This window comes from Trachinotus anak, unplaced genomic scaffold (assembly GCF_046630095.1).
Source record: "Trachinotus anak isolate AG129_WGS33_773 ecotype Australia unplaced genomic scaffold, CSIRO_AGI_Tana_v1 ptg000016l, whole genome shotgun sequence".
Taxonomy (NCBI): Eukaryota; Metazoa; Chordata; class Actinopteri; order Carangiformes; family Carangidae; genus Trachinotus; species Trachinotus anak.
Genome location: NW_027273867.1, coordinates 24,726,795 through 24,750,032, shown reverse-complemented (window position 1 = coordinate 24,750,032; position 23,238 = coordinate 24,726,795). Strand labels below are relative to the sequence as shown.

Below are 23,238 nucleotides of genomic sequence, written 5' to 3'. Positions count from 1 at the left end.
CTGCACGTTACTGGATTTATATCGACCATAGACTGAAGAGCAGGATATTCAAAGATATTAAAGGTTCACAGCAGCATCGTCGCTGAGCCACACAGTGCAGCAACAGTCAGTGAAGAGCAGCTATTGTTTAATTGTCTCCATCCCCTCAAGATGTCCTCAGATATTTATGCCAAACCAGATTTATCAAGCAAGGTGAGATACAACAGAAAGGAGCAGGGAGACGGAGCAGAGTGGGAGGAAAGGGAGGTGGATATCTACGAGAATGCAGAACGTATCAGAGAAGATCACACCGACTGTCAGTCGCTGCACGGAGGTAAGTGGTAATAAATAATGATGATAAATAATAATTAGTAGTTTGTGTGTGGGTGTGCTGCTTATTTTGTTCTGCTTACAAACAGCCTGGATGTAATATTTAATAGTTTTGTGTGCTCTGGTAAAGTTTTACAACAGAGTTTAAAGCACAAACAGGAAGAAGAGTCTGATGATTTTCATTAGCAAGACACAGAGAGACAGGGAGGTGACATAAGACACAGAGTGTGTTCAATACTGAAAACCTGTCAGCTCACTGATTCCTAATGTTCCTACAAGACTCTGCAGTGAGGTTGTGTACAGATGCCACCACACCCACTGCACTCAGCCATGATGCTAGTGAGTACAGTGTAATTATTACAGTGGAGGATGATGGGTAATGAAAACTATAAAAACAACACTCATGTTGCTTTCAGTTACAGTGACAGTTGTGGTTGTTTGACGTGGGGCTGTGTGAGGAGGTGATGTATAGTCAGTGTGTGACCTGCAGCAGATTCAGATCAGCTGTCAGTTCAGAGAAGCAGCACAGGAACCGAGCGATGTGCTGCTGTGCTCGTGGGCAGCAGAAAAAAGACGCCCACCGACACAATCCCATATCTGTTTAAATGTTCACTTCATTTAGAATATTTCTTAGAATCCTTCCAGCCCTTTATCTTCCTGTCTAAACAAAGTGAAGTTTAGCTCTTTCACTCAGCTGACCTGCAGCTGTGGCGTAATACAGTGCACTTGTGCGTAGGAATATGGTGGTGAAGCAGTTGAGAAAAATGTAGTTCCAAAGGAAAGTGTTTTTTTGACGGGAAGATTAAGCTCTGAATATTTTCCGCTGGCACATCGCTCAGCTTTCTGCTTCTCCTAACTGAGGGCACAATGATCAGAGTCTACTGCAGGTAACAAACTGACTGTGCATGGCTATCTCACACAACCGCACGTCAAATAACAAAGCTGCTCTGTGTGCTTTGCCTCTGCAGGACCCAGCACTCTGAAGCATCCTCCGGTCCAACAGAGGCCTTTCAGAGCTGCTCTGCTGGGTCTAGGAGTGGTGAGCCTCCTGATGGTGGCTGGGATCATCACCCTGTCCATATGTTGTAAGATAAAATACAAAGAATTGTTTTGAAATCAAATCTGAATGAATGAATGAAAAGCAGAATTCTATGATGCTGTCGATCTGCCTTTTAGTTCACGTTTCTTACTCTTGTCACCTACAAAGTCTGTCCAGACCAGTTAAAATAGCATGAGTGAGCTCAACAGACATGGTACTGCAGGTAAAAGGACAGCGGGTAATGCAAATATGTAACAATATTTAATCACGCATAAAAGTAACTTAATGCTGCCTTTAGTTTAAGAGCGAATTACGGGTCAGTTTCTTGTTTTTTGTGTTTCTTACCAGACATTTCAGTCCGCAGTCGGATACAGACTGAAGTAAGGAAGCTTCAGGAAGAAATAGCAGGTAAGAAATGTTTTTGAGCAAACAAGCTAAGACTATAATACACAGATATGATAATATACACCTCACACTGCATGAATGTTTTGATAATTTGGCAAATATCAGGTATGAAATAGGCAAAATGAATCAGCAGATAGATAACACGTTCTACACAGGATCCAATGTCACACTGTGTTCAGCATAAATATTCTCATGTTGTTTTACTGTTTTATCTCTTGTAGTCAACTACTCTCAGTTACAGAGCAGTTACAAAACACTGAGGAAAAATCACAGTCACTTGCAGGATGAAGTAAAGAAGATGGAGGAAAAAATTGAAGGTGAGAAAAGTTAAAAAACTAACAGCAAATATCAGTATTACACAAATTCACCTGAGTTCACTTGACTGAGCCTTTACTATTATAATGTTTTCATGCTGTTGAAGTGTTCTTCAGTTCTTCAGAGATCTCTGTTAGAGACAGTCACTTACACATGAGCTACAGAATCTGAGTGGAAATGATCAGTATTTATAAAGTCCAAGAGCTGAAAGCAAAAAGTGGCAGCAAGAAAGATCTTTAACTAAACACTGACATTACAAGTCTCATCAGCTTTACACTGACTGACCTGAAATCTGTCTTTAAAACACTTGTTTGACATGAAGGGAAGTGGTGTCCTGGAGGATGGAGGAGATTCAGATGCAGTTGTTACTTCAAATCCATTGAGAAGAAAACTTGGGATCAGAGCAGGAGAGAGTGTCAGAACAGAGGAGCTGAGCTGGTGATCATTAACAGCAAAGAGGAGCAGGTCAGTGTGTCTGTTAATGTGTGTGATTGTTGATGTAACAGATGTGTTACTTGTGTTTTTCACCTGCTGCCAGTCTGTGACCTGCTTCCTGTCTCCACCCTGATGGATTTATTTTCCTGATAAACATCTCTGTTGAAACTGATGGAACAAATCAGAGAAACTGCTGCAGACATGGTCACAAGGTGACTTTACTCAACAGAAACACTGAATCATGAACAGAGAAATAATTATTGTCTCTTGTCAACTGACAGGAATTTGTCACAGAGCTGAATGAGAATGGAGAGTCCTGGATCGGTCTAAGAAGAAAGTGGAACAACCAAGGATATACACGGGAATGGGAATGGGTGGATGGATCACCACTGACTCCAACGTGAGACGTTTCCTGTTTCTATTAACATTTGCATCAAAGTTACTGTTGAACATTAACAGAACCATGTGTTAAAGATGGGACAGTAACATGTTCAAATCATTTTATCAGTGTTGGTTTTATTAACAGCCACCAGATACTGAGTCAAATGAAAGGAAGTAAAAAGGTCAGATCATTGTTTGAATGAACAGCTGGACTTGAACTCTTCCTCTGCAGTCTGTGATGAGGCCCAGTAACAATGACTCATTTCTCTGGACACTTCAGCTTATTGAATTTGTCTGATCAATGTGTCTTTATTGCTGTGACAGAACAAAAGTGATGAAGAAAACAACCTTTGTTGAACTTCAGCTCAGCATGAAGGACTACCTGCCTCCTCTCTGCTGTTTATTAATGATGAGAACACATGAAGGACGAGCTGAATGTGACCATTAGTCCCAGGGATGTATTCAGAGAGCAGCTTTACAACCAGTGTTTCCTCCTGGACCACTGAGACACTGCAACAAAAATCCCTGCAACCCAGAAAGCATTAAGCCTCAAAGACGACCATTTAAAACTGATGTCTGTCAAACTGTTGACAAAACACCTCTAAAGCAGAAGATCAATTATTGATCCTTTATCATGAATTATTAAAGCATGAAGATTTCATATGTGTAAAACCTTGACAGCTATTTTAGTTTATGTGACGATTCTCAGTGAAAATAGTAGCAGGCAGCCCACTGGCTGAGGGAGAGAAACTAATGAGCATGTGCAGTGTGGTTTCAAGTTAATTTCCATGTTCAAATAATCTGGAGTTTCAGATCAGCTTAAAACTATTATTTCTTTGTTCCACAGGTTCTGGGCAACAGAGGAGTTGAAAGATCCCAAATACTGGTACTATGCAGCATGCTGCGATCCACAAGGAAAATGGACAGGAAGTGTAAATTATAATAATGGTTACATTTACAAAAACTGGATCTGTGAGAAATAGATTTCCTGGTTTCACTGAGGGCAGAGGAGGTGTGGTGTTGGGATTAAGATTTTTATCACACCAAAACAAAGACATCTAACTATTTTCTATAATGAAAGTAAACTTCAGGTTGATCATGATTTGGTTTTACTTGGTTCATTAATGAGTCTGTTGCTGCTTAAACTACTGAGTGTTCCTGTATTTCCTCTGATACACCTGGAGTTAGCAGCTGCTTGTTTTTATCTACCTGTCAGGACCTTCACCAGGAAAGAGAAACACAAACAAAGCTAGTCGTGCTAATTGGGAATGCATGAATAAGATAAGGCTGATCAGTTAAACACAACTTGAATGACAGAAACATGTAGCAGCAAATCAACAATGACTGCAACTGTGTGCAGCTGTAGTGCAGCTGGACAAAAGATGCATCAATGACAGGGACACATTAGAATAAGAGGTTTTATCTGAGGACCCTGAACAGATGAAGTGGAAGAAAATGATCACATAATGTCTGATGTGGGTTTATTTGTGTCAGTGTGAACAGTGGCCAACCAGCTCTCTCCTTTAGCTGCTCACTATAGCAACAATGAAACATTTTCATTGAAGTTCATATCAGTGAACATCAGAACTTGTTGAAGAAGTTAGTTCCTCTACCAGAGAAAATATTAATAACTGCACAGTGAACACATCACATTTCCTGTGTCACAGTAACTGCTTCACTGCTTCACATGTATGTGCACATTGCTGCTGCTGAGTGTTTCTCTGCATAAACACCCAATAAAGTAAAAGCTAAACTTTTCATCATGACTTCTATTTCTGCGTCTATTGACAAGATTTTCCAAATCCAATGCACAGCCGGACCATATGCTCCTTCAATTACATTCAAAATACAAAAAAAGAATTTTCACTCTAGCCCAGAGAAAATTGCAAAAACGTATAATTCTTTATAATTTTTTGTGTGAATAGTGGGTGAAATCTATGTGCCAATTTTCAAGAGTTTTCATCTTGTAGTTTTTGCTGCACGATCACTTTTAGCAGAGGACAATGAGACAGAACAATAATAACGAGAACAAAAACAACAGAGATCCAGCAGCATTCAATGCTCAGACCCCTAATCACATCAACAGTTTTCATCCCATCTTGGGTATTGTGTCTGTGCTGCTCTACACTGTTCTAGATCTATTATCTGCTAAATGTGTGTCACTAGTTGTGGACATAGCAGAGGTGATCACTCACTCCAGCTGAATTTAAAGTGCTTATCATCTATTATCTCATATGCTGTTTTTTTATTTATTTATTTATTCAAAGTACAACAGCACATTATCTTAACATCTTAATTACATTACCAGTCAAACATTCAAACTTAAAGCTAAACCAATGGCAGTTCCTTTGCCAGACAGAACAAAAATAACTGCGGTTCACACACCAGGGTCAGTTTCCTGTTTCAGAGAGGTGTGTTCATGCTCATGAATGCAGCTTGGCAAAAAAAGTATGTGAACACACACGTCTGTTGAGTATAACCTGTGTATCTCTTCAATGTCACTATAGGGAAATAAAGATAAAATATACATATCTCATTTTTAGCTTTAAATGTACTTTCATGAAGTTTATCTGAAGGGTTTCATCATTTCAGTGACCAAACCACTGAAGTCACTAAACAACAGAACAATGTGTTTAGTTGTGATCTGTGGTTGTGGTTCATCCTGCTGCCACTTCCTGTGCCGCAGGCTGCCCAGCTCAAAGACAAACTGAGACAGTGACACCTTGTCAAGAACAACTTCAGTTAGTGTTTGCCACAGTGTCGACACACATTCTTGCTGCACCAGGTCTGAGAATGAAGGGGAGATGTACCAGAAAAGAGAACAAAGGAGAGGGAGAGGAGAATCAGGTGGAGATCTTAGAGGATGAGGAGCGTCGCCATGATCTGGGCTCTGACATGATGATGAATAACAGGGAAGTTATTGTCAATTTTTAGGTGTGGCTATAAAAAATGTAGATACTGAATGATTCCCTTTATCCATCAGTTCACAGTGAGTGACCATTTACTACAGGTCAATATCAGCTGCTGTAATCTGGTGCAATGTGAGATCAAATGTTATTGTTCTTACTAACACTAGTTATTACTCACAACACTTCACAGTTACAAGAAGCCACTTCACTCTTCAAACAAGTATAATAACAATGGTTCTCTATACCATTTGTCTCTGTGTAGGAGCACACACTCATAGGTGTCCAGCAGCTGTCAAAAGATGGTGTTTCAAAGTGGCTCTGGGAGGGATCTATCTGCTGATACTGGCCGGCTTCTGCATACGCTGTGAGGACAACTGTCATATCTGACTTCCCCCTTTGTTTTTCTGTAATGTCTTCTTTCAATCTTTTTAATTAGACAATATAATTAAGGTGCGTGTCCACATATTTTATCAGGATTTCATGTGACTTTCTTCAGGTGGTATCTTCGTTAGTTTTGTCCATGAGTCAAACCAAAAGCAACTACAACATGAAGAGGACAGTTTATAGACAGTGCTGCATCATTATGACTGCTGGTAACTATTCTGTGTTTTCTGGCAGACTTTATTCAGACTGTAGAGTTTCATCCTTATGTGGAGTTGAGGACAACAGTCAGTACTTAAAAAAAAAACAAGATACAGTGCGTTGAAGAGTGATGGAAGTTGAAAGTTTGAACTCTGCAGAGAGCCAGGATTGCAGTCTTTCTATTCAGTTATGGAGGAACTATCAAACAAGGGTGAAAAATATTTTAAAAGCAGTAAACAGCAGCATGATACCAATGTATAAGGTATAACTGGCCTCGGTCTTTTAAGCACAACTGCTTTATGTTGTTGATCTGCTTTTTGTTGAATGGATATTTCTCTTCAAGACATTGAGATGCAAATTAAAAGCAGTGAGAATCTCAAGAAAACAACAGGAAAGAGAAAACAGACACGGTAGAAAGACTGTAGTCTACAACAAAAATGAAACTGATTAACATAAAGAACTTGTTTGACAATAAGGGATGTGCTGTCCTGAAGGATGGAAGAGATTTGGATGCATTTGTTACTACAAATTCATCGAGAGTAAAAAATGGGAGGAGAGCAGAATAGACTGAGAACACAGTGGAGGACACCTGGTGGTAAACAGCACAGAAGAGCATGAGAGTGTCTCTGATCTCATTAGTCAATATTTCTTATCACAGCTTCTGCTGGTATTGTGTACTGTCAAGACTGTCTATGTAGATATAAAATGTTGATGAGCTGATTGTTTATTATCAACATGAAGATGAAGTTAAAGTTTGGACATCACTGTCATATTTTAGAATTTCTTAAATGTCAATTAGGTTGCTGCACATTTGTAACTGATTAATTAAAAAAATAAATAAATTAACATGAAATGCAGTGTTACCAATTTAAGGATGAATTTGACAAGATAGAAAATGTTGGAACAGTAAAATAATCATTTATTGTTTGGATAAATTATCAGGAGTTTGTCAGAGAGCTGAGTAAGCCTGGGGGCTCCTGGATCGGCCTCAAGCCTGAGTACACACACAAACAAACAGGATGGGAACCGAAATGAGAATGGGTGGATGGATTACCGCTGACAGTTATGTCAGATATTTTTAGATTGTTTTTTTTTTTGTAATTGCATCAAAAGTATGTCATTAATAAAAGTATATATTAAAATGTAGGGTACCAAAGACAGTTCCACAAATACCCTGATATTGAATCAAATAAGACGATCTGAAGATTACCTTTCATTGGTTGAAATGCTGAAGTCTGGTTTAAGTCTCCAAATGTGAGGAGTGAAGAGGCTGAGGGCCAAAACTGGTAACCAACACTGGTCTAGACTGGCGAGTACATTTAATATGTGTATCTGTACGACCGTGTGATGGAGCTGTGGTTTATGTACATCTCTGTGCACTTCACTGGTCCATCTTTAGCAGAGCACAGAAGATGATGAGCAGAAGAAAATAATAAGAATCAATTCAAAAATAGACACATTACAATTACTCATATTGTAAATACAACAGCTGAGGACTGTCTGGTGCCACTTTGGTGAACAAATATTAAATTCAGCCAACGCTCCTTCCACAATAATTTGGTACGACCCTTATTAAAAAAAAAAAACAAAACTGATTGACAAAAATATAGTAATTAAAACAAACTGAATGTAATAGGTAATAAAATGTGTCATAATGACATCATTGTTTTTGTTCTGCAGGTTCTGGTACCAGTTTGTAGAAAACTGCAGTCAGCAAGGAAAATGGACACAAAGCAGATACTATAATTCTAACAACTGGATCTGTGAAAAAAAGATCTCTTGCTGTCATTGTTGAGGGAGAGGTTTGTATTTTCAAGATCAAACCATCAACCCAATAACTAATTGTTGAGTTACTCGCTCTGCTTTCTCACTTGCTGCCAAAGTGGTGCTGACAAACACAAGGTTGCATCACTGACAAATCCCCCTGAATCATAAATAACTTTCCAGTGACAACAGTGGAAATGAGTTTTTTCTCCCTAAAACCAACTTGTTTCTGACTCCATATTATTACATTTAACCCTTTCAGTCAAGTTATAAAATGGTCTCAATTCAAAGTCTTATGGCTTTTCTTACATTAACCATACTAGCCATGGGAGATATTAGCCACACTGAACTTTGAAAGATCTTGTCAGTATAATCTGTAGAATCGAGTCAGTTGGGAAAATACAAACACTAACCACTTCATGCAGCAGTGTTTGTGCAGCCATAATCATAGAACCCTCTGTGTCTGACCATGAATAATTGGCCTCCTGATGTCTCCAAAACACACTGCATTTACTGTAAAGTAATTATAAAAGACCCTGGTGGTGTGTCCAGAAAATGGCTCCAAATCATCCCCCTAGGTTTTCTATCAACAACAACTATGAAACTTAAATAATACTAAATAATATTTTAGTTACAAGGCAATTTCAATGTTGCTGTTTCTATTCATGCAAACAACACTCGCTCTCCAAGTATTTTGCTACTTATTCAATACTTATTCAGTTTTTTTCTTTATGTTGTCCAGTCTTAGCGTTTACATACTCAACAGCGTTTTTTAATACAGTGATTTCAATATTCATTTCTGATTTCTTCCACCTGAATATTTGAAAATATCAATATAATAAAGTTATCACCTCATTTTTTTAATTAGGTGAAATGTCATTAAACATAGAACGTAGTGTTTTTTTTCCTTCCACACAGCCCCTCCTTATTTGAGAGTATATTGCAGCTGTAGTTTGTCTTGTTGCTACTTCCTTGATGCCTCCTGTTCTAAAAGCAGCCTGACTCACAGAGAAACAAACAGTGAGGAATCATTTTGCTTAATTTCAAGTTCTTTCACCTCTAAAAATGTCTGCAGTCATTCAAGCACCAGATCAGAGTCTGAGTGTGAGCAGAAGAGTCCAAAGCAACAGAGATCTTGGGTCCCATGAACTCAGTAAGTATAACAACTAAATATTATGCAACCAAGATCTTGAGATTTGTGCATGTTTGATTAAATCCCGAGCAGCAAATGCTTCGTAAGAACTAAACTGACTTTGTACAAGAGGATACAATATCATCAGTCTCAGTTCCCATTAACAAATGTTTATGGACTGGTCTGTGCTGCGGACTGAGACTCTGAGACACCGAAATGCAATTTAGTGACACTTGACTTAAAATGTCTCAGTTCTTACTGAGCAGATCAATGCAACTGAAGGATGAAAGTATCCAAAGGCCACTTTAAATGTGAAAATATGTTTAAATGTACTTTGTCCCCGTAGTTCCACTCACTCAAAGAAGCCGCTGCAAGCATATGGTCACAACAAGCATCCTGGGACTGCTGCTTCTCCTGATACTGGCTGGGATCTACATGCGCTGTGAGGATTTGTTTTTTATTCTATCATAACATATCAGGCTCTATTTTGTGCTCCAGATATTTTCTTGATCCTGGTCAGAGTGGTTTGTTGGAAAGTAGGTCTTACACTCTCACTGAGAATGGACGTCACTTCTGTTTCTGCCACAAAGTCACTTGTCACTTCATTTTGTGAATAAGAGCAAATTAAATGCTTGAAGCTAATGTCCAGATATGATAAGAGTAATTCTTAAAATGTAAACTAACTTTTGTATTGAAGACTCTCAAACCAGTAAATGCATTTTAACAAGCACCAAAAAAAAGACCGTTTAAAGTGGTTAAGGCAGAATGTCAGTAAAACAGCTTTACACTGTATGAAAGGCTTCATTAAATACCTGCAGTGTCTGATAGGTCTGCTCTGTTCTGTTCTGCTGCTCTGCCGATAATTCAGAATCATTTTCTGTTGTTGACCAGCGATTGTTTTGTCTCTGTTTTCACCAGATACTTTTGTCACGTTGGAAAAACAACATTTGATGAGAGACAGAGACCAGCTCAATATCAGTCTGACCCAGGTCCAAATCAGAAACATCAATCTCACTCAAGAGAGAGATGAGCTGCAGACCAGATATGACCTCGACAGCAGAAAACACAGCGAGTTACAGAATGAACTAAAGAGCGTGAAGACTAAGTATACAGGTGAGAGTGATTGTTAAAGAAAGATACATTTACAGTCTTGTCAATCCAACATTAATTTGACTTTTTTTTCTTGTTTTTGTCATGAAATGTGGAATGGCCTGTTTCTCCTCAGCTGTCATTCGCCGACTGCTTCTTCGAAATCGAGGTCAGAACAATTCTGTGCAAAATGTCAGTGCTACTCATTTTGCAATCATATAAAAATCAATTCACATGACTTTCCTGGCAAAGCCTCGATAAACCGGACTTTTAATGTTGCTTTTCCTGCGTCTGTGAAATGGATTTGATCATGTTTGCAAATTTACCCACAAAATACAAGCAGAGATTAAAGTATTCAGTCATCAAAGATCCAGTCTTACTGAGCACTGTCCTTCACTGACCCAGCGTTGACTGATGCTACATGTACAAAAGCTACTCGAGTGTGTAACCTCTGCATTATACCTTGCCTCTTTTTCCTGGCCCAGCACACACTTCTTGTTGATATATATTTATTTGATGTAATGTTTTTTATGCATCTTGGTCTATATCATTGTATTTATGGTTTAGATATGATCTGCTGATAAATGGCAGAAGAATATTATCCTTAAGGTAACTCTGATATAATACATCAAATGGCAATAGTTACATTTGATATTGTACATGTTCCTTACAAATAGAAAATACTAACTATTAATGACAGCTTTCATGTCTATTTGTGGTCACAGTGAATTCAGTTTTTGGTATGCTGTGGCAGAAATAAATTGACTGGAATGAAGAATTAGTATATCAACTGATATTATTTGGCATGTTGTTCATAGTTATAGTAATAGATACAGCTTGAAATTGTGTTTTACAGACCTGACAGGCTGCAGTACACTTCAGTGACAGTGTTTTCCTTTCAGTTAATTTCTTACTTTATTCGACTGTTGTAGCTGAGTGAGACAATGCCTCTCACCCTTTCAAAGCACCAATGGTTGAACCTGAAACATCATGATATTATATTTGGTTTATGAATATGGTGAAATTCAGGCCACAATGGTGCATTTTGTGCTTTAGTTGATCATTTTCACAAGAAGAAGACCACAAAGAGAACTGTGCAAAGGTTTTAGGAAGTTGTGGAGAATACTTTAAAGTGAGGATGCTTTCAAACGTAGCACCATGAATACTTGACATTTAACAGTAAAGAGAAAAAAACCCTAAATTTCATCAGTACTTGGTGTACTGATGGTGAAAACTCTTGCTGCTTGCATTTATAATAACACCAATTCTCCTCATATATTGCACAGTTTTACAGGTGGGTTTTCAGTGTCTTCTGTCTCTGCAGATTGTTCTTTGGGACCCTGGCTGCAGGTTTGGGCTTGTTGTTGTGCAGCAGGATGAACTTGGGGCCAATCAGACATCACCCTGATGGTGTTGATGGATAAGAATCTAAATATCTACAGTGTCTAAAAGTTTTGCACAGTGCTCCACATGAGCAGATATAAAGAGTGTATTTGGCTGTTTCACACGCACAACCTGCTGCTTACATCTGATAATGTAGAGTAGAACCCACATCTGACACTAACATGAACCTCCAGCGATACAGACAAGAAGTTTCTGGAAGAGTGACGATAAGAAAAGTCAACACATATTTAGCAAATTCATGTATTTGTGTAATCTTTGGTCACAGTTTAAGACATGTTGCCATGACAACCTTGACCAAAACATTTTGAGAGCCAGAAGGTTTGGAGCACATTTAAGATGTTAGTATTTCCTTTAACTCTGTTGAGTGTGAGTAAAAATGTGCGACGTGTACTGTTCTGTGAGTCTGGCACATGAAACTTTAAAACCAGAAACACTGAAGAGACCTTTTTAAATGAGGCACCAGGATCATATCAATGAACCTGAGATTTTTTTTTTTTTTTTGGACAAAACGACAAACTATTTGAGAAAAGTGTGCCTTAGACGTGCGGCTGCTGGGATGACCCAATAATAGTGTTTTTCAGTCTATGAGTTGGTGTCATTAACCCAGATGATGAACCACGTAATAATTCAGCCACAGTAACATCAGTAAGAAGAGCCAAAATGAAGATACTTGATTTGTGCAGTTTTCATTGGAGAGCAAGCAATGTGTAAAAGTGTGTGTCTGTGTTTGTGGTTTGCGTCGCTGCTACTTCCTTGATGATCTTTGCTGAAAGCTGCCTGACACAGAAACAAACCCGTGACGCCTGGTCAAACATAGGTTCAGTTAGTTCAGCAAGATGTCGACGCCACATTTGAGTGTGAATGTGGGATATGGCAGACGGGTTCAAGAGGCCAGTGGAGAAAGGGAGATAAGTGAGAGAGTGGAGATCCTAGAGAATGAAGACCATCACACCACGACTGGGCTACAGAAAACTGGTAAGTCTTTGTTTTTACTGAGCAGATGAGCTCAATTAAAAGAGGAAACAGTCAACAAAGCCACGTAGAGTATGCTCGATAAAAATATATTCTGTGTAATTTGTATTTTACTTCAGGACCATGCACTCTAAGGAATCTTTCAGATGTCAAAAGAAGCCATTTCAGAGCTATTGCAGTGATTGTGGGGGTGTTTTATCTGCTGTTATTGGCTGGAATCTTCATACGCTGTGAGGATAAACATTTATATTTCATACTGACATACTGCAAGTTCTCTCTCAAATTTGTATCTATGTTTTTGTTGGCTTTTCTTTTACTATTTGTGGGAGAAGGTGCATTTCATAAATGCATCATGTCTTTTTTCTCTTTTAAATTGTGGGTGTCATCCCTAGTTTCTTTCAATAGCCATGAGAATAGTAACTCTACACTCATGTCTTTTTCCTGCCAGAGTGGCAGATACATTTGTTTGTTTCATATATTTGTTTATTACTTCCAACTTTTCACAAGAAACTTTACTCTGCAAGGATCAAAACTGCATTATAAATTCAAGTGAAAAAAGGGGGTTAATGAGTTCATGTTGAGGAGTATGTTAAGTCTGTGACTCCCAAGAGGAAAATCAGTAGAAACTTAGGACCAGGAAATACATGTGCTGAGTTATACAGTGATGGTGATCGAATTAAGTTGAGGGCAAAAAGAAATCTGTTTTTAAAATCTTAAAAGGACTTGATGTTGATCTGCCTTTTGTTTTATGATGCCAGATATTCTAGTTGATTTGCAGAGAGACCAGCTCAGTACCATGTATAACCAACTGAAAAACAGACATGACAACCTAAGCAACAGTTTCAACATCTCACAGCACAAAGTCATCCTGCTGAAGGAGAAATATTTAGGTAAGAAAAGTTTCAAGCTAATTCTTTGCCATTTAGTTACTTTAATGCAGAACTCTTTCATATTGTTAACCCGTTTTTTCGGTTGCTGTTGTTTCCAGGCTGTCAGTTGGACAACAGTAGTGAGAAACTGAGCAAAACTTAAATGTTATTGGTAGAAACAAACAAGGCAGATCAAAACTGCAACTGAGAATTGTTTCAATGCTCAGGCTGTTACTCTATTAATCAAAGGTCATGAAAGGTATTAATCAAGCACAATTTGTATTTTCTTCTGTTCTCAAGGTATTTCAGAGAACAACAGTAACTTTAAGACCTGTATAGCACTCAGTTACAGGATGATGTAAACAAGCTAAAATGGGAAACTGTGGGTGATAGGGTTAGCAGCGAATACAATACAATAGGTAGGCTATTACCAATCTGACACTGAATGACAACATATGTACCACTAAAATACATGTTTGACATTCAGGGAAGTGCTGTCCGAAAGGATGGATGAGATTTGGATGCATTTGTTACTACAATTTCTCTGAGAGGAAAAGTTTGAATGAAACAATAGAAGAGTGTAAGATGAGAGGAGGAGAGCTGATGGTCTTAAACAGCACAGAGAAACAGGTGAGTGCCTCTGTGTGTTAATGTGTGTGATTTTTGATGTGAGCCAGAATTGACGATAAATGTGTGCATGGCAAAACTTCTGTTGCCTAATTGTTTATCTCATGTTTCTGCAAGTTTATAGTCGATGAGTCGTGTTTCTGGAAATGCAGAAAAATCAGCAAGGGAGGAAGTGAGGTTTTAGACCAAATACTAACAGAAGAAGATTCTGTGAGGATGAGCATTCACAAGTATTCTTAAATGTATGAGACTGAAAGAGCACTGCATAACATAATTGGAAAGGCAGACCTAGTATGTTTAATCAGTAAAATAGATTTTTCTCTCCTGATTTCAAAACTTGAGAGGATGTAAAAAAACTGTTTTGTAAACCCCTTCCTATGCAACTAGATGTTGCCTCGCCACCAAACAGCAGAAGTTTTAGATTTGATTTTTTTAATATTTCAGAAAATTAGATAAAAAATGTCACTGTTGCAGGAACGTGACTGCTGGAGGCAAGATTACAAAAAACACTCAAAACCATGGACAGAAAAAAAACTAATCAGTTCATCATTCTTGTTCCTTGAGGTGTTACTGAGATATCGCATTCAAAAGAAAGGGGCAGACAGACGTATGGATGGACAACCCAAAAACATAATGCTCTCGCCACCGCGGAGGCACAAAAAATATATTTAGTTTCCAAATGCATCAGCACCTTTCCCAAAACTGCACACAACATCTCATATGCTTTCCCATCAAGATGATGCACTTGTGTTGACAAAGTACACACTTTTGAAAAGAGTTAATACACACACACCAAAGAAAAAACTTTTTTTTCCACACATGAGACAACCTGCCACACACACCCCACTCACAAACCACTTCCTATTGACACATATCTCAGCACACCGCGATGAACACCAATGTGTCAAGTAGGAAGTATTCGCTGAATGCACAACTTAACATTTGTGTTTTGAGATGTTTTCTGCTTTGTGTGTTGTGCCGCACAAATTACACCTGTATATCACATCATGTAGTGGTACATTCTCCATCTGTCTTTCTCCATATGCAGAGAATATCCGAGTGTGAAGTAGATGAAGAGGCATACACTGAGCTGTGTGGCTGAGGCACGCTTCAAACTAAACACCGGGAAAACCAGGAAGAAAAGTGACTGGCTTTTGTCACAGCAGGTCTAGAAGGGATCACAGGACTTACTCCATCATCATCATCATCATCATCATCATCATCATCATCATCTCTAAACATAGATTTGTTCTGTGTAAAAATGTGGTCAGCATTTCCTTCACTACTTCATATGTAGAAGTAGAAGTGTATGTAAAGACAGTAGGTACCTACCTTCTCTGTTTCCTCTGGATTCTTGTCTGCTTTGTTTTGTCGTTGATAGATCTTGTTTTTTGTTGTTGGCTTTTCAGAAATCTTGTATCTTCTAACACATTACTACACTGTCTGTTTTGTTGATTTATTATATGATTGGTGTGTTTTTCTGCATTTTATTTTTCTGTTTTGTTTAATCTGAAATGTGTTTTAGATTTGTAATTTTTTCTTTGTTTTGTCATCTCTTTGAAATGTTGATGTGTTTCTGGTTTCGTTGATCAGTTTTAATAAATAATTTGTTTACTGTGTGTTTTTTTCAGTTTTGTTGTTTTCTCTGAGCTGTTGCTTTGTTAGGGTGTTTGGTTTGGTTGTGACTTTTTTTCTGTTTCGTTATCTTTTCTGAAATGATGCTGTGTTTTTTATTGTGTTTTCTGATTTGTATATTATCATAAATACACATCTTAATGTTATGCTACTGAGACTGGTCTCTATGGTAAATATTATTGTTCTCTCTTTAATCTGTTTTAATTTTCAAAATTAATGCACAGAACTTATTAAAGCATTTGTGGCCAAAATCTTAGATGAATGAAATTCATTCATGGGTGTGAATGTGATCAGAGCGTTCCTGCTTAGCTCTCAGTGACACTTACCTTCATAAATAACAGAGCAAGATAAAAGCTGCTGAAACTGGACCCACAAAGTCCAGAGGGTAGGATACTTGTTTGACAGCTAGAGCAGCTTTTTGAAAGCATCGAGGGAGCACATTGACATAGATCACTTCCTGGTGTGTCTTTGAAGTGGGACTGCAGTGGCTTCTCACGCTGTCACCCATTCTCAGAACAGGTATCAAAAAAGACTAAGTGTTGAAAGTCATGATGAGGTACTTACCACAGGGCCTGGCTCTCCACGATCACCTCTGGCTCCTCGGATTCCTGGGCCTCCCTGTTTAAAAACACAAATAGCAGGAGTCAATTAGAAGCACACAATCAACACATTTAAACTAACAGGATCTTACTGCTGTGTGTGTGTGTGTGTGTGTGTGTGTGTGTGTACAGACTGACAGCTTATCTTACAACTCACAACACTGACAAACAAGCTGAGATATGAGAAATGTGAGTTTTAATCTACCAAAGTGAAAAGTGAAAAGAAGAGTGAGCAGAAATGAATCAAAGGAACTCAAACTGTACATGAAACATGAGATGTGCTGGTGGTCTTTTTCCATCTGTGTGACTGTGTGAATGAATGCGTGTTTGGGGATGTGAACACAAATATATCAGTGATATATCTTCAGTGACTGGTAAGCATGTGTTTGTGTGTGTGTGTGTGTGTGTGTGTCTGCATGTTGCTCACTGGTGGTCCAGCAGGGCCAGGGGGGCCTTTGCTGTCCTGAGTGCAGGTGCAGGCTTTAGGCAAGGCCGGGCAGTCTACCTCCTTCCTCTGGAAGACCACAGCATTTTGGGGATGATGATGATGAAGTTGAAGAAAAAAAATAAAAACAAGATATGACATGAAATGGCATGAATTGTGATACAATGAAGCCGACAAAGTGTGACAGATTATTATTCATCTAATGTGAATATAATACGTTGCTCTACAGTGGAAGCATTTTTCATAATTTTGTTTACCGTATTTTCCGCACTATAGGGTGCACTGGATTATACGGCGCACTGTCAATGAATGGTCTATTTTCGAACTTTTTTCATATATAAAGCGCACCGGACTATGAGGCACATTAAGCGAAACAAAACAGTCAGATAAGTCAGTCAAACTTTATTAAACGCGTTCACAATAACTCCCAACCTTGTTCAGTTGTAACACGTAAAAAAAACACAGTCTGATACCGCTAAATCAAACGTTAGCGTATTCACAATAACTCCTTATAGGTCCTTATACACACACACTGTAATATTATGGTGAAGCACAGTATGTATTACTCCGCGACGCTCCTGACTACGATAGCCGTAATGCTGCAAGCGGTGCGGCTTTGTAGTTTACCAAAGTCGTACTAAAACGCTTTGACAGAGCGCCGTGAGTGCCGTGTACCACACAAAATCGCTTCAAGGTCAGTAAGCACAACCAGAATTAATCCATATATAAAGCGCTCCGGATTATAAGGCGCACTGTCGTTTTTTGGGAAAATTAAAGGCTTTTAAGTGCGCCTTATAGTCATGAAAATACGGTACTTATTGTTGCATCTCCTGGTCAAACAGGAAATACTTTCTTAAACAGGAGTTTTAATTTCCACCTACTAACATGTTACTAGTACAGATAAAACATTCTCCAGCGGTAAGTAAGTGATACTAAGTAAATCACTCGTATGTGAAAACCTCAACACTTTAATTTTGGTCATAATTTCTATCGTTGCCAGATTTACAAAAAACTATTTTAGCATGTGAGTAAAATGAAACTCCTCGTGGTTGTTTTCCTCCACCAACCAGTCAACCTCACTTTCTGTTCCTGAGTTACAGCACTGAATAATGGCACAGAGGTGTTTTTGCAGAACGTTGCAATGCCACAGTGAAGGTGACCTTTAACCTTTTGGATATGAAATGTCATCACTTCATTTTGTCCTCATAGACATTTGACTTAAATTGTGCATGAGTAGCGTGCACATTTTTGAGTTATGGCCAAATGTGTTTTGTGAGGTCAGATCAGCTGAGGCTTCACATACTAACTGCACTGTGAATACTTTAACGATGTATTCAATGATCTGTGTATTATTAGCTAAAATAGATTGTGTTTGCTCATAACTGTAACTTAGATGAAGATCTGATCATATTTAAGACAAATTTATACATAAATGAAGATAATTCCAAAGTGTTCGCTTACTTTTTCTTGCCACTGAACTCTACACAATAGAGTGAGATGTTTTAGTTGTGCTGCTGTGTGAACTGTTAAGTTACTGTATCATTGCAATGATACAGTGAATTCATCTAAACAGTTCGTCAGTTGCTACATCTATTCAGTGTACAGACTGAGGGGTAAACTGGAGCAAGGAGGGGTTTAGAGAAATATTAACTTTGACCTCACCAGACCAGGAAGTTCACAGCACTTGTCTCTGTTGGCCCATGAAGTGCTGCAGACGATGTCAAAGATCTGGAGCTGGAACTGTGAAGGAGAAAAAAAACACACAACACATTTTAATTAAACTAATTTACTGAACTTTTGACATCAGTAGAAGTACGCCTAATAATGACGTATACCCAGATACACATATAGAATATAGAACAAATATAGAATATCTATTAACAGCAGAAAATGCTCATATTCTGGTTCTGCCTCCAGAATACGACACAGTTCAGTGTCAGACCGAGGACTGAGATCTGCGGAAGGATCCCTGCTGGTCACCTCAAGGTCAAGGTTCGTGGCTAAGGGTGACTGAGTGTTTGTTATTAGAGCCCTCACACTCTGCACTCTCAGACGCTCTAACTAATTAGCTTCTTTTAAATCTCTTCTTAAAACACATTTCTGTCAAAGGCTTTGGTAATGCTTGATATGTTGATGCCTAATTATTGTTTTACACGTTATTGCCTCTCTTCACTTACTGTAAGATCCTTTTGTGTAATGTTGATTTAAGATGTTTTTTATTTTTGCTGCTCTACTCGTTTTATTTTTCTGTGAAGCACTTTGTAACTTTTTGAAGAAAAGTGCTATATTAATAAAGTTGTGATCCATTTTTGATGACCGTAGAGGAGAGGAAACAGATGAGGCCTGTCTAAAACACATGTGATGGGAACCAAAAGGGAGCTTTTTAATCATAATATGAGGAGAATTTGAAATGATGTACTTATTTCACAAGGCAGGTTTAAACTCACCAATGATCTGAGGTATTTTAGTGTTGTGCAAATAAGGCTTTTAATCGTAATCCTGTCTCGCAGCAAAAAAGGTTATCTTAGGTTAATAGCTTTCCTTTGAATCTTTTTGCAAAGGTCTCTGTTTTCAGTTGGCTAATTAGCCGTGGTGAATTCTGAGGTACAAAATTAGAGTATTAGTCAGTACCACCATATGATTCATGGGGTTTAAAAAATAGTGGGAGATTATAAACCGTTTATAAACGGTTTGTGGAAATATTCCAGACAACGACGTAGAAGGAAGAACACATTCAGCTGCTCCTGGAGGGAAATGTACAAAAACTGTTTCTCTGTCAGGAGAAGCTAAATCTATTCTTCCTTTCAGTGTTTTTCTGGTTCAGGAACCATGAGGCTGCCTTGTGAATGTGTGGTACAAAGTGTACAATCAATAGTGTAGAGTAAAAAGAGTGGATTAGAAGCGAGGTTATGACCTCTTAAAAGCAGGTAGCTTCAGATCTGCGGTTTGTTCTCTTCCTACTTCCTCTCAGTTCTGACATGACTGTGGCCGGTGGAGGAAATTTTAAAAGATGACACTGGTGGGATTATTTGTCACATGAGTGGAACTCTTCAGCTTCACAGGAAACAGTCATCAGTTGACCCGTCCTGAGTCTTCTTGTTTTATCTGGGTGATAAAAATCAGTTCAGTGATGTTTTTGGTCGACATGCTCAACACATCTGAGCTTTACAGGTTGACTCATGATTGTGCTGTTGATAGGCTTCCTTCCAGGCCATCACTGGTTTCTGTTAATGTCACCACATGATGGAAATCCACTGGTGTAACTGTCGAGGAGCAGCAGTGGTGAAAGCTCAGATACCAGGAGGTCAGACACAGAGTGGAAACAAACACATTGTGCTGACCATCATGTGAATTTCTCAGCAAGGATCATTTTCTGTCCGTGTGAATATGTAATTGTGTTACACCTGGGACCTTGTGTGAATGTATCTTTCAATGCTTGTGTATGTGGTGTGTGTGTTTGCATGCTTTCTTTACCGGTGCAGAGTTGTCCTTGTTCCCTCTGGAGCGGACCATCCGGCCCAGAACTTCCAGTCCATCGGTGGTGATGTTTCCCGCTGCGTTGATGGCTTTCTCGGCCACCATCTTACAGTCGATCACCACTTTGGCGCTCGTCTTGCTGATCGCAATGTGAAGCTGTATGAGAGGAAAACACCCAACAAAGGTCACTCATCACTTAATCACTTCTTTTAACTTGATGCAATTAAGTTGGCCGGTCACAAAATGTGCTATGCCCACGTTTTGTGTGTGTGTGTGTGTGTGTAAATCCATACATGTACATTTACAGGCAGTAACCTAATTAGCTGTAATATGTTGAGAGTTTACAGTGTGAGGCAGCTAAAGGATATTTCCACACCCCTGTCACATTTCCAAGATGTCAGCTATTCTTTTTTTTGGGGGGGGGCTATGACAACCAGAAATGTGAGTTTACTCAGAAAATGTGAAAAACTTTTGTAACTTCCGAGGAAACAGTTTAATCTTTAAAGTACCGTAAGCTGAGACATGAAAATCATTACGTCTTCTGATCTAAACAAATGTCACAGACGTGTCAGTGGGCCCTGCAGGTCCTCTAGGTTTAAAAAATCCACTGTGCCATTTCATGCAAAAATAACACACATGTTAAACAGTGAGACGTTTACTTTTTTCATGTCAGGTCATTTGGCAGCTTGTCAGTGTGAACAATATGAAGTTATTTTTTTACATGTACAGACTATTGTCCCCGAGGAGGATCAGTCTGTCACTCTGTCCTGTGTCTGCAGACACTGGAAACTGAAGGTTTTAGCTCTTTATGCTGTGGTAGAACAGCGCCCTCTTCTTGTGAAGTGCTGTAAAGTTTCCATCAAATCCAACTTGGTGGTGTTGAAGGTAAAATAAACATTAGAGGCTGATAATAGCACAAAGGCTATTTCACTGTATTCACTGATTTATCAGTATGATGTAAATGTGTCAGATTTAGCCACTGACAAACATCAAATCACAAACAGAAGGAAACAGCATAAATGAAAGCAAACCTCGTAAAAGCATTAAAAAACAGACAGAGAAACACATGACCTCAGAACTCTATGATAACAGACAAGACTAAACATTACAGAGGACTGCCACAAAAGTTACATCATGCTTTAAAGTTAATGTGGTGACAATATGTGGGTGTGTGTACACATTTGATTCGAGTTGACTGCACTAGCAGCTAATGATTAATACAGTGTACAAATTAAACTGTTGCCATCTGGGCAAGGACATGGTCTCTCTCTCTTCACCAAAAACAGATCAGAACTGGTCCCACCAGTGATACTCATAACAGTTAGGCAGGGTGTCCAGCTGGTCATGAGGATGACTGTATGACTTTTGCTGACTGTATGTGCATGTATGCATATGAGGCTTTATGAGTACATCATTGGTGACTCTGTGGCAGTGGCTCTGTCCTGTTGTGTTGAAATGCCTTGTGATTGTGTTACAAACCAACTTCCCCACAGGGGCAAATAAAGTGTCGATCAAATAAAGACTAAGAAAAGTCTTAAGTGAACTTTACAGGGAGACTGCTGAGTTAATAACAATCAACTAAAGTCATGAAAAGATAGTCACACTGCACTGAGTGGAAACGCTCGCTCTCTCTCTCTCTCTCTCTCTCTCTCTCTCTCTCGCTCTCTCTCTCACACACACACACACACACACACACACACACACACACACACACACACACACACACACACACACACACAAACAAACAAAATCTGATTATACAGCCATTATCACATTTCAAAGCAGCACAAGCTGGTGTTTAAAGAGGATGCCTTTACAGTATTATGACAGAGCACATTTACAGCTCCACAACCTGCAATTGAGCTGGAACTGGGACAAAAAATCCAGAGTGCACAAAGAAATGAAGCTAAAATTACCTCCCTGAGTGACGCTGCTGTTTATAATTACACAATCAGGTCGAACCACTGTCACCATGACGGACAGTCAAGTGCTGAACTGGGAGGAGGATAAAAAGCTGCCGAGTGGCTGGTTTTTGGTTCTTGAAACCACAAATATCTTCTGATGGATATCAACACTTCAGATAAAACACAGGAGAACAGTAAAATGTGGGACCTTCAAAGGAGTCAAAACTTCTTCACTTTTTTGTTGAGTTATCGATCTTGTCTGAACAGCGGCTACTTTTATAGTAAAGGGGAAAATCTCAGCTTGTCTGTGTGTGTTTCTCTATTTTATTTTAATCTCTTTTCTAGAGGGAACAATTACAATTCACAACCCAGTGCAAATTAAATTGTTAAAACATTGTGTGTTTGTCCTGGCAAAGAAAATATTCAAAACACACACAAGGAGCTAAAAGGAAACAGGCCATCAACCTAAAAAGTCTTGTTAATTTTGATTTGATATTTCTAAATTAATATTGTGACATATAAACATGGGTGAAGCATAGTCAGACATCACGCTCATGTTTGTATTTTGAAGGAAAGCTTTATTTTGCTTTTTGACCTTAATAAATGCAGCTCTTTATTCTTAGGTGTGTGTTCATTTTGGAGAGAAGAAATTACTTCCACTGTTACTGCTTGGCATCCACGGATGATTACAGTCTACAAAATTACACCGTTTTACAAACAGCAGGATCCAGACTACTAATACCCTCAATACCCTGCAATAATGGGATTCATTTCCATGGCAGTGATCAGAACGTGAGAAACATTAAGTTTAAACTTCACACAGAGGTAAACTGAAAAGAGACGTCATTTGCGTTTACATGCAACCAGTAGCAGATTCTGATTGGCTGGAGTGTGTCATATCCCACTACACTTTACATCCCCTTCACTGTTACTAGGCAACAGCTTC

At 38.8% G+C, this 23,238-nt stretch overlaps 2 protein-coding genes across 10 annotated transcripts in view; one reads left to right on the top strand and one right to left on the bottom strand.

Annotated features, from left to right (window-relative positions):
* Positions 1 to 23,238, bottom strand: part of LOC139633878 (collagen alpha-1(XIV) chain-like) — a 154,183-nt gene that overhangs the window by 23,324 nt on the left and 107,621 nt on the right. For all 5 annotated transcript variants that reach the window (XM_071499902.1, XM_071499900.1, XM_071499903.1 and 2 more), the window contains 4 exons: positions 20,386 to 20,544; positions 18,574 to 18,651; positions 16,894 to 16,980; positions 16,432 to 16,485 (listed from right to left, as the gene is read on the bottom strand). In XM_071499902.1, the coding sequence (XP_071356003.1) occupies positions 16,432 to 16,485; positions 16,894 to 16,980; positions 18,574 to 18,651; positions 20,386 to 20,544 (378 nt within the window). The remainder of the gene's footprint in view (positions 1 to 16,431; positions 16,486 to 16,893; positions 16,981 to 18,573; positions 18,652 to 20,385; positions 20,545 to 23,238) is intronic.
* LOC139633880 (CD209 antigen-like protein C) lies at positions 151 to 12,121 on the top strand. Of its 5 annotated transcripts, XR_011693860.1 has the most exons (9): positions 151 to 313; positions 1,278 to 1,394; positions 1,697 to 1,756; positions 1,975 to 2,070; positions 2,391 to 2,533; positions 2,785 to 2,903; positions 3,732 to 9,292; positions 9,618 to 9,713; positions 10,190 to 12,121. XR_011693860.1 is itself a non-coding variant. In XM_071499905.1 (7 exons), the coding sequence occupies exons 1-7, from the start codon at positions 151 to 153 to the stop codon at positions 3,865 to 3,867; spliced, it is 834 nt and encodes a 277-aa protein (XP_071356006.1). In that variant the 3' UTR covers positions 3,868 to 12,121. The 5 variants fall into 5 exon arrangements, 1 of the variants encoding a protein (XP_071356006.1); XR_011693859.1 differs by having other exon boundaries at positions 3,732 to 9,713; XR_011693857.1 differs by having other exon boundaries at positions 3,732 to 10,384; positions 10,497 to 12,121.

Bases quoted from the DNA above. Each gene is read 5' to 3' on its own strand.
- LOC139633880 (XM_071499905.1), top strand. From the start codon at position 151: ATGTCCTCAGATATTTATGCCAAACCAGATTTATCAAGCAAGGTGAGA. The intron at 314-1,277 runs GTAAGTGGTAAT...TTGCCTCTGCAG, and splicing joins CTGTCAGTCGCTGCACGGAG to GACCCAGCACTCTGAAGCAT. The intron at 1,757-1,974 runs GTAAGAAATGTT...TATCTCTTGTAG, and splicing joins GCTTCAGGAAGAAATAGCAG to TCAACTACTCTCAGTTACAG.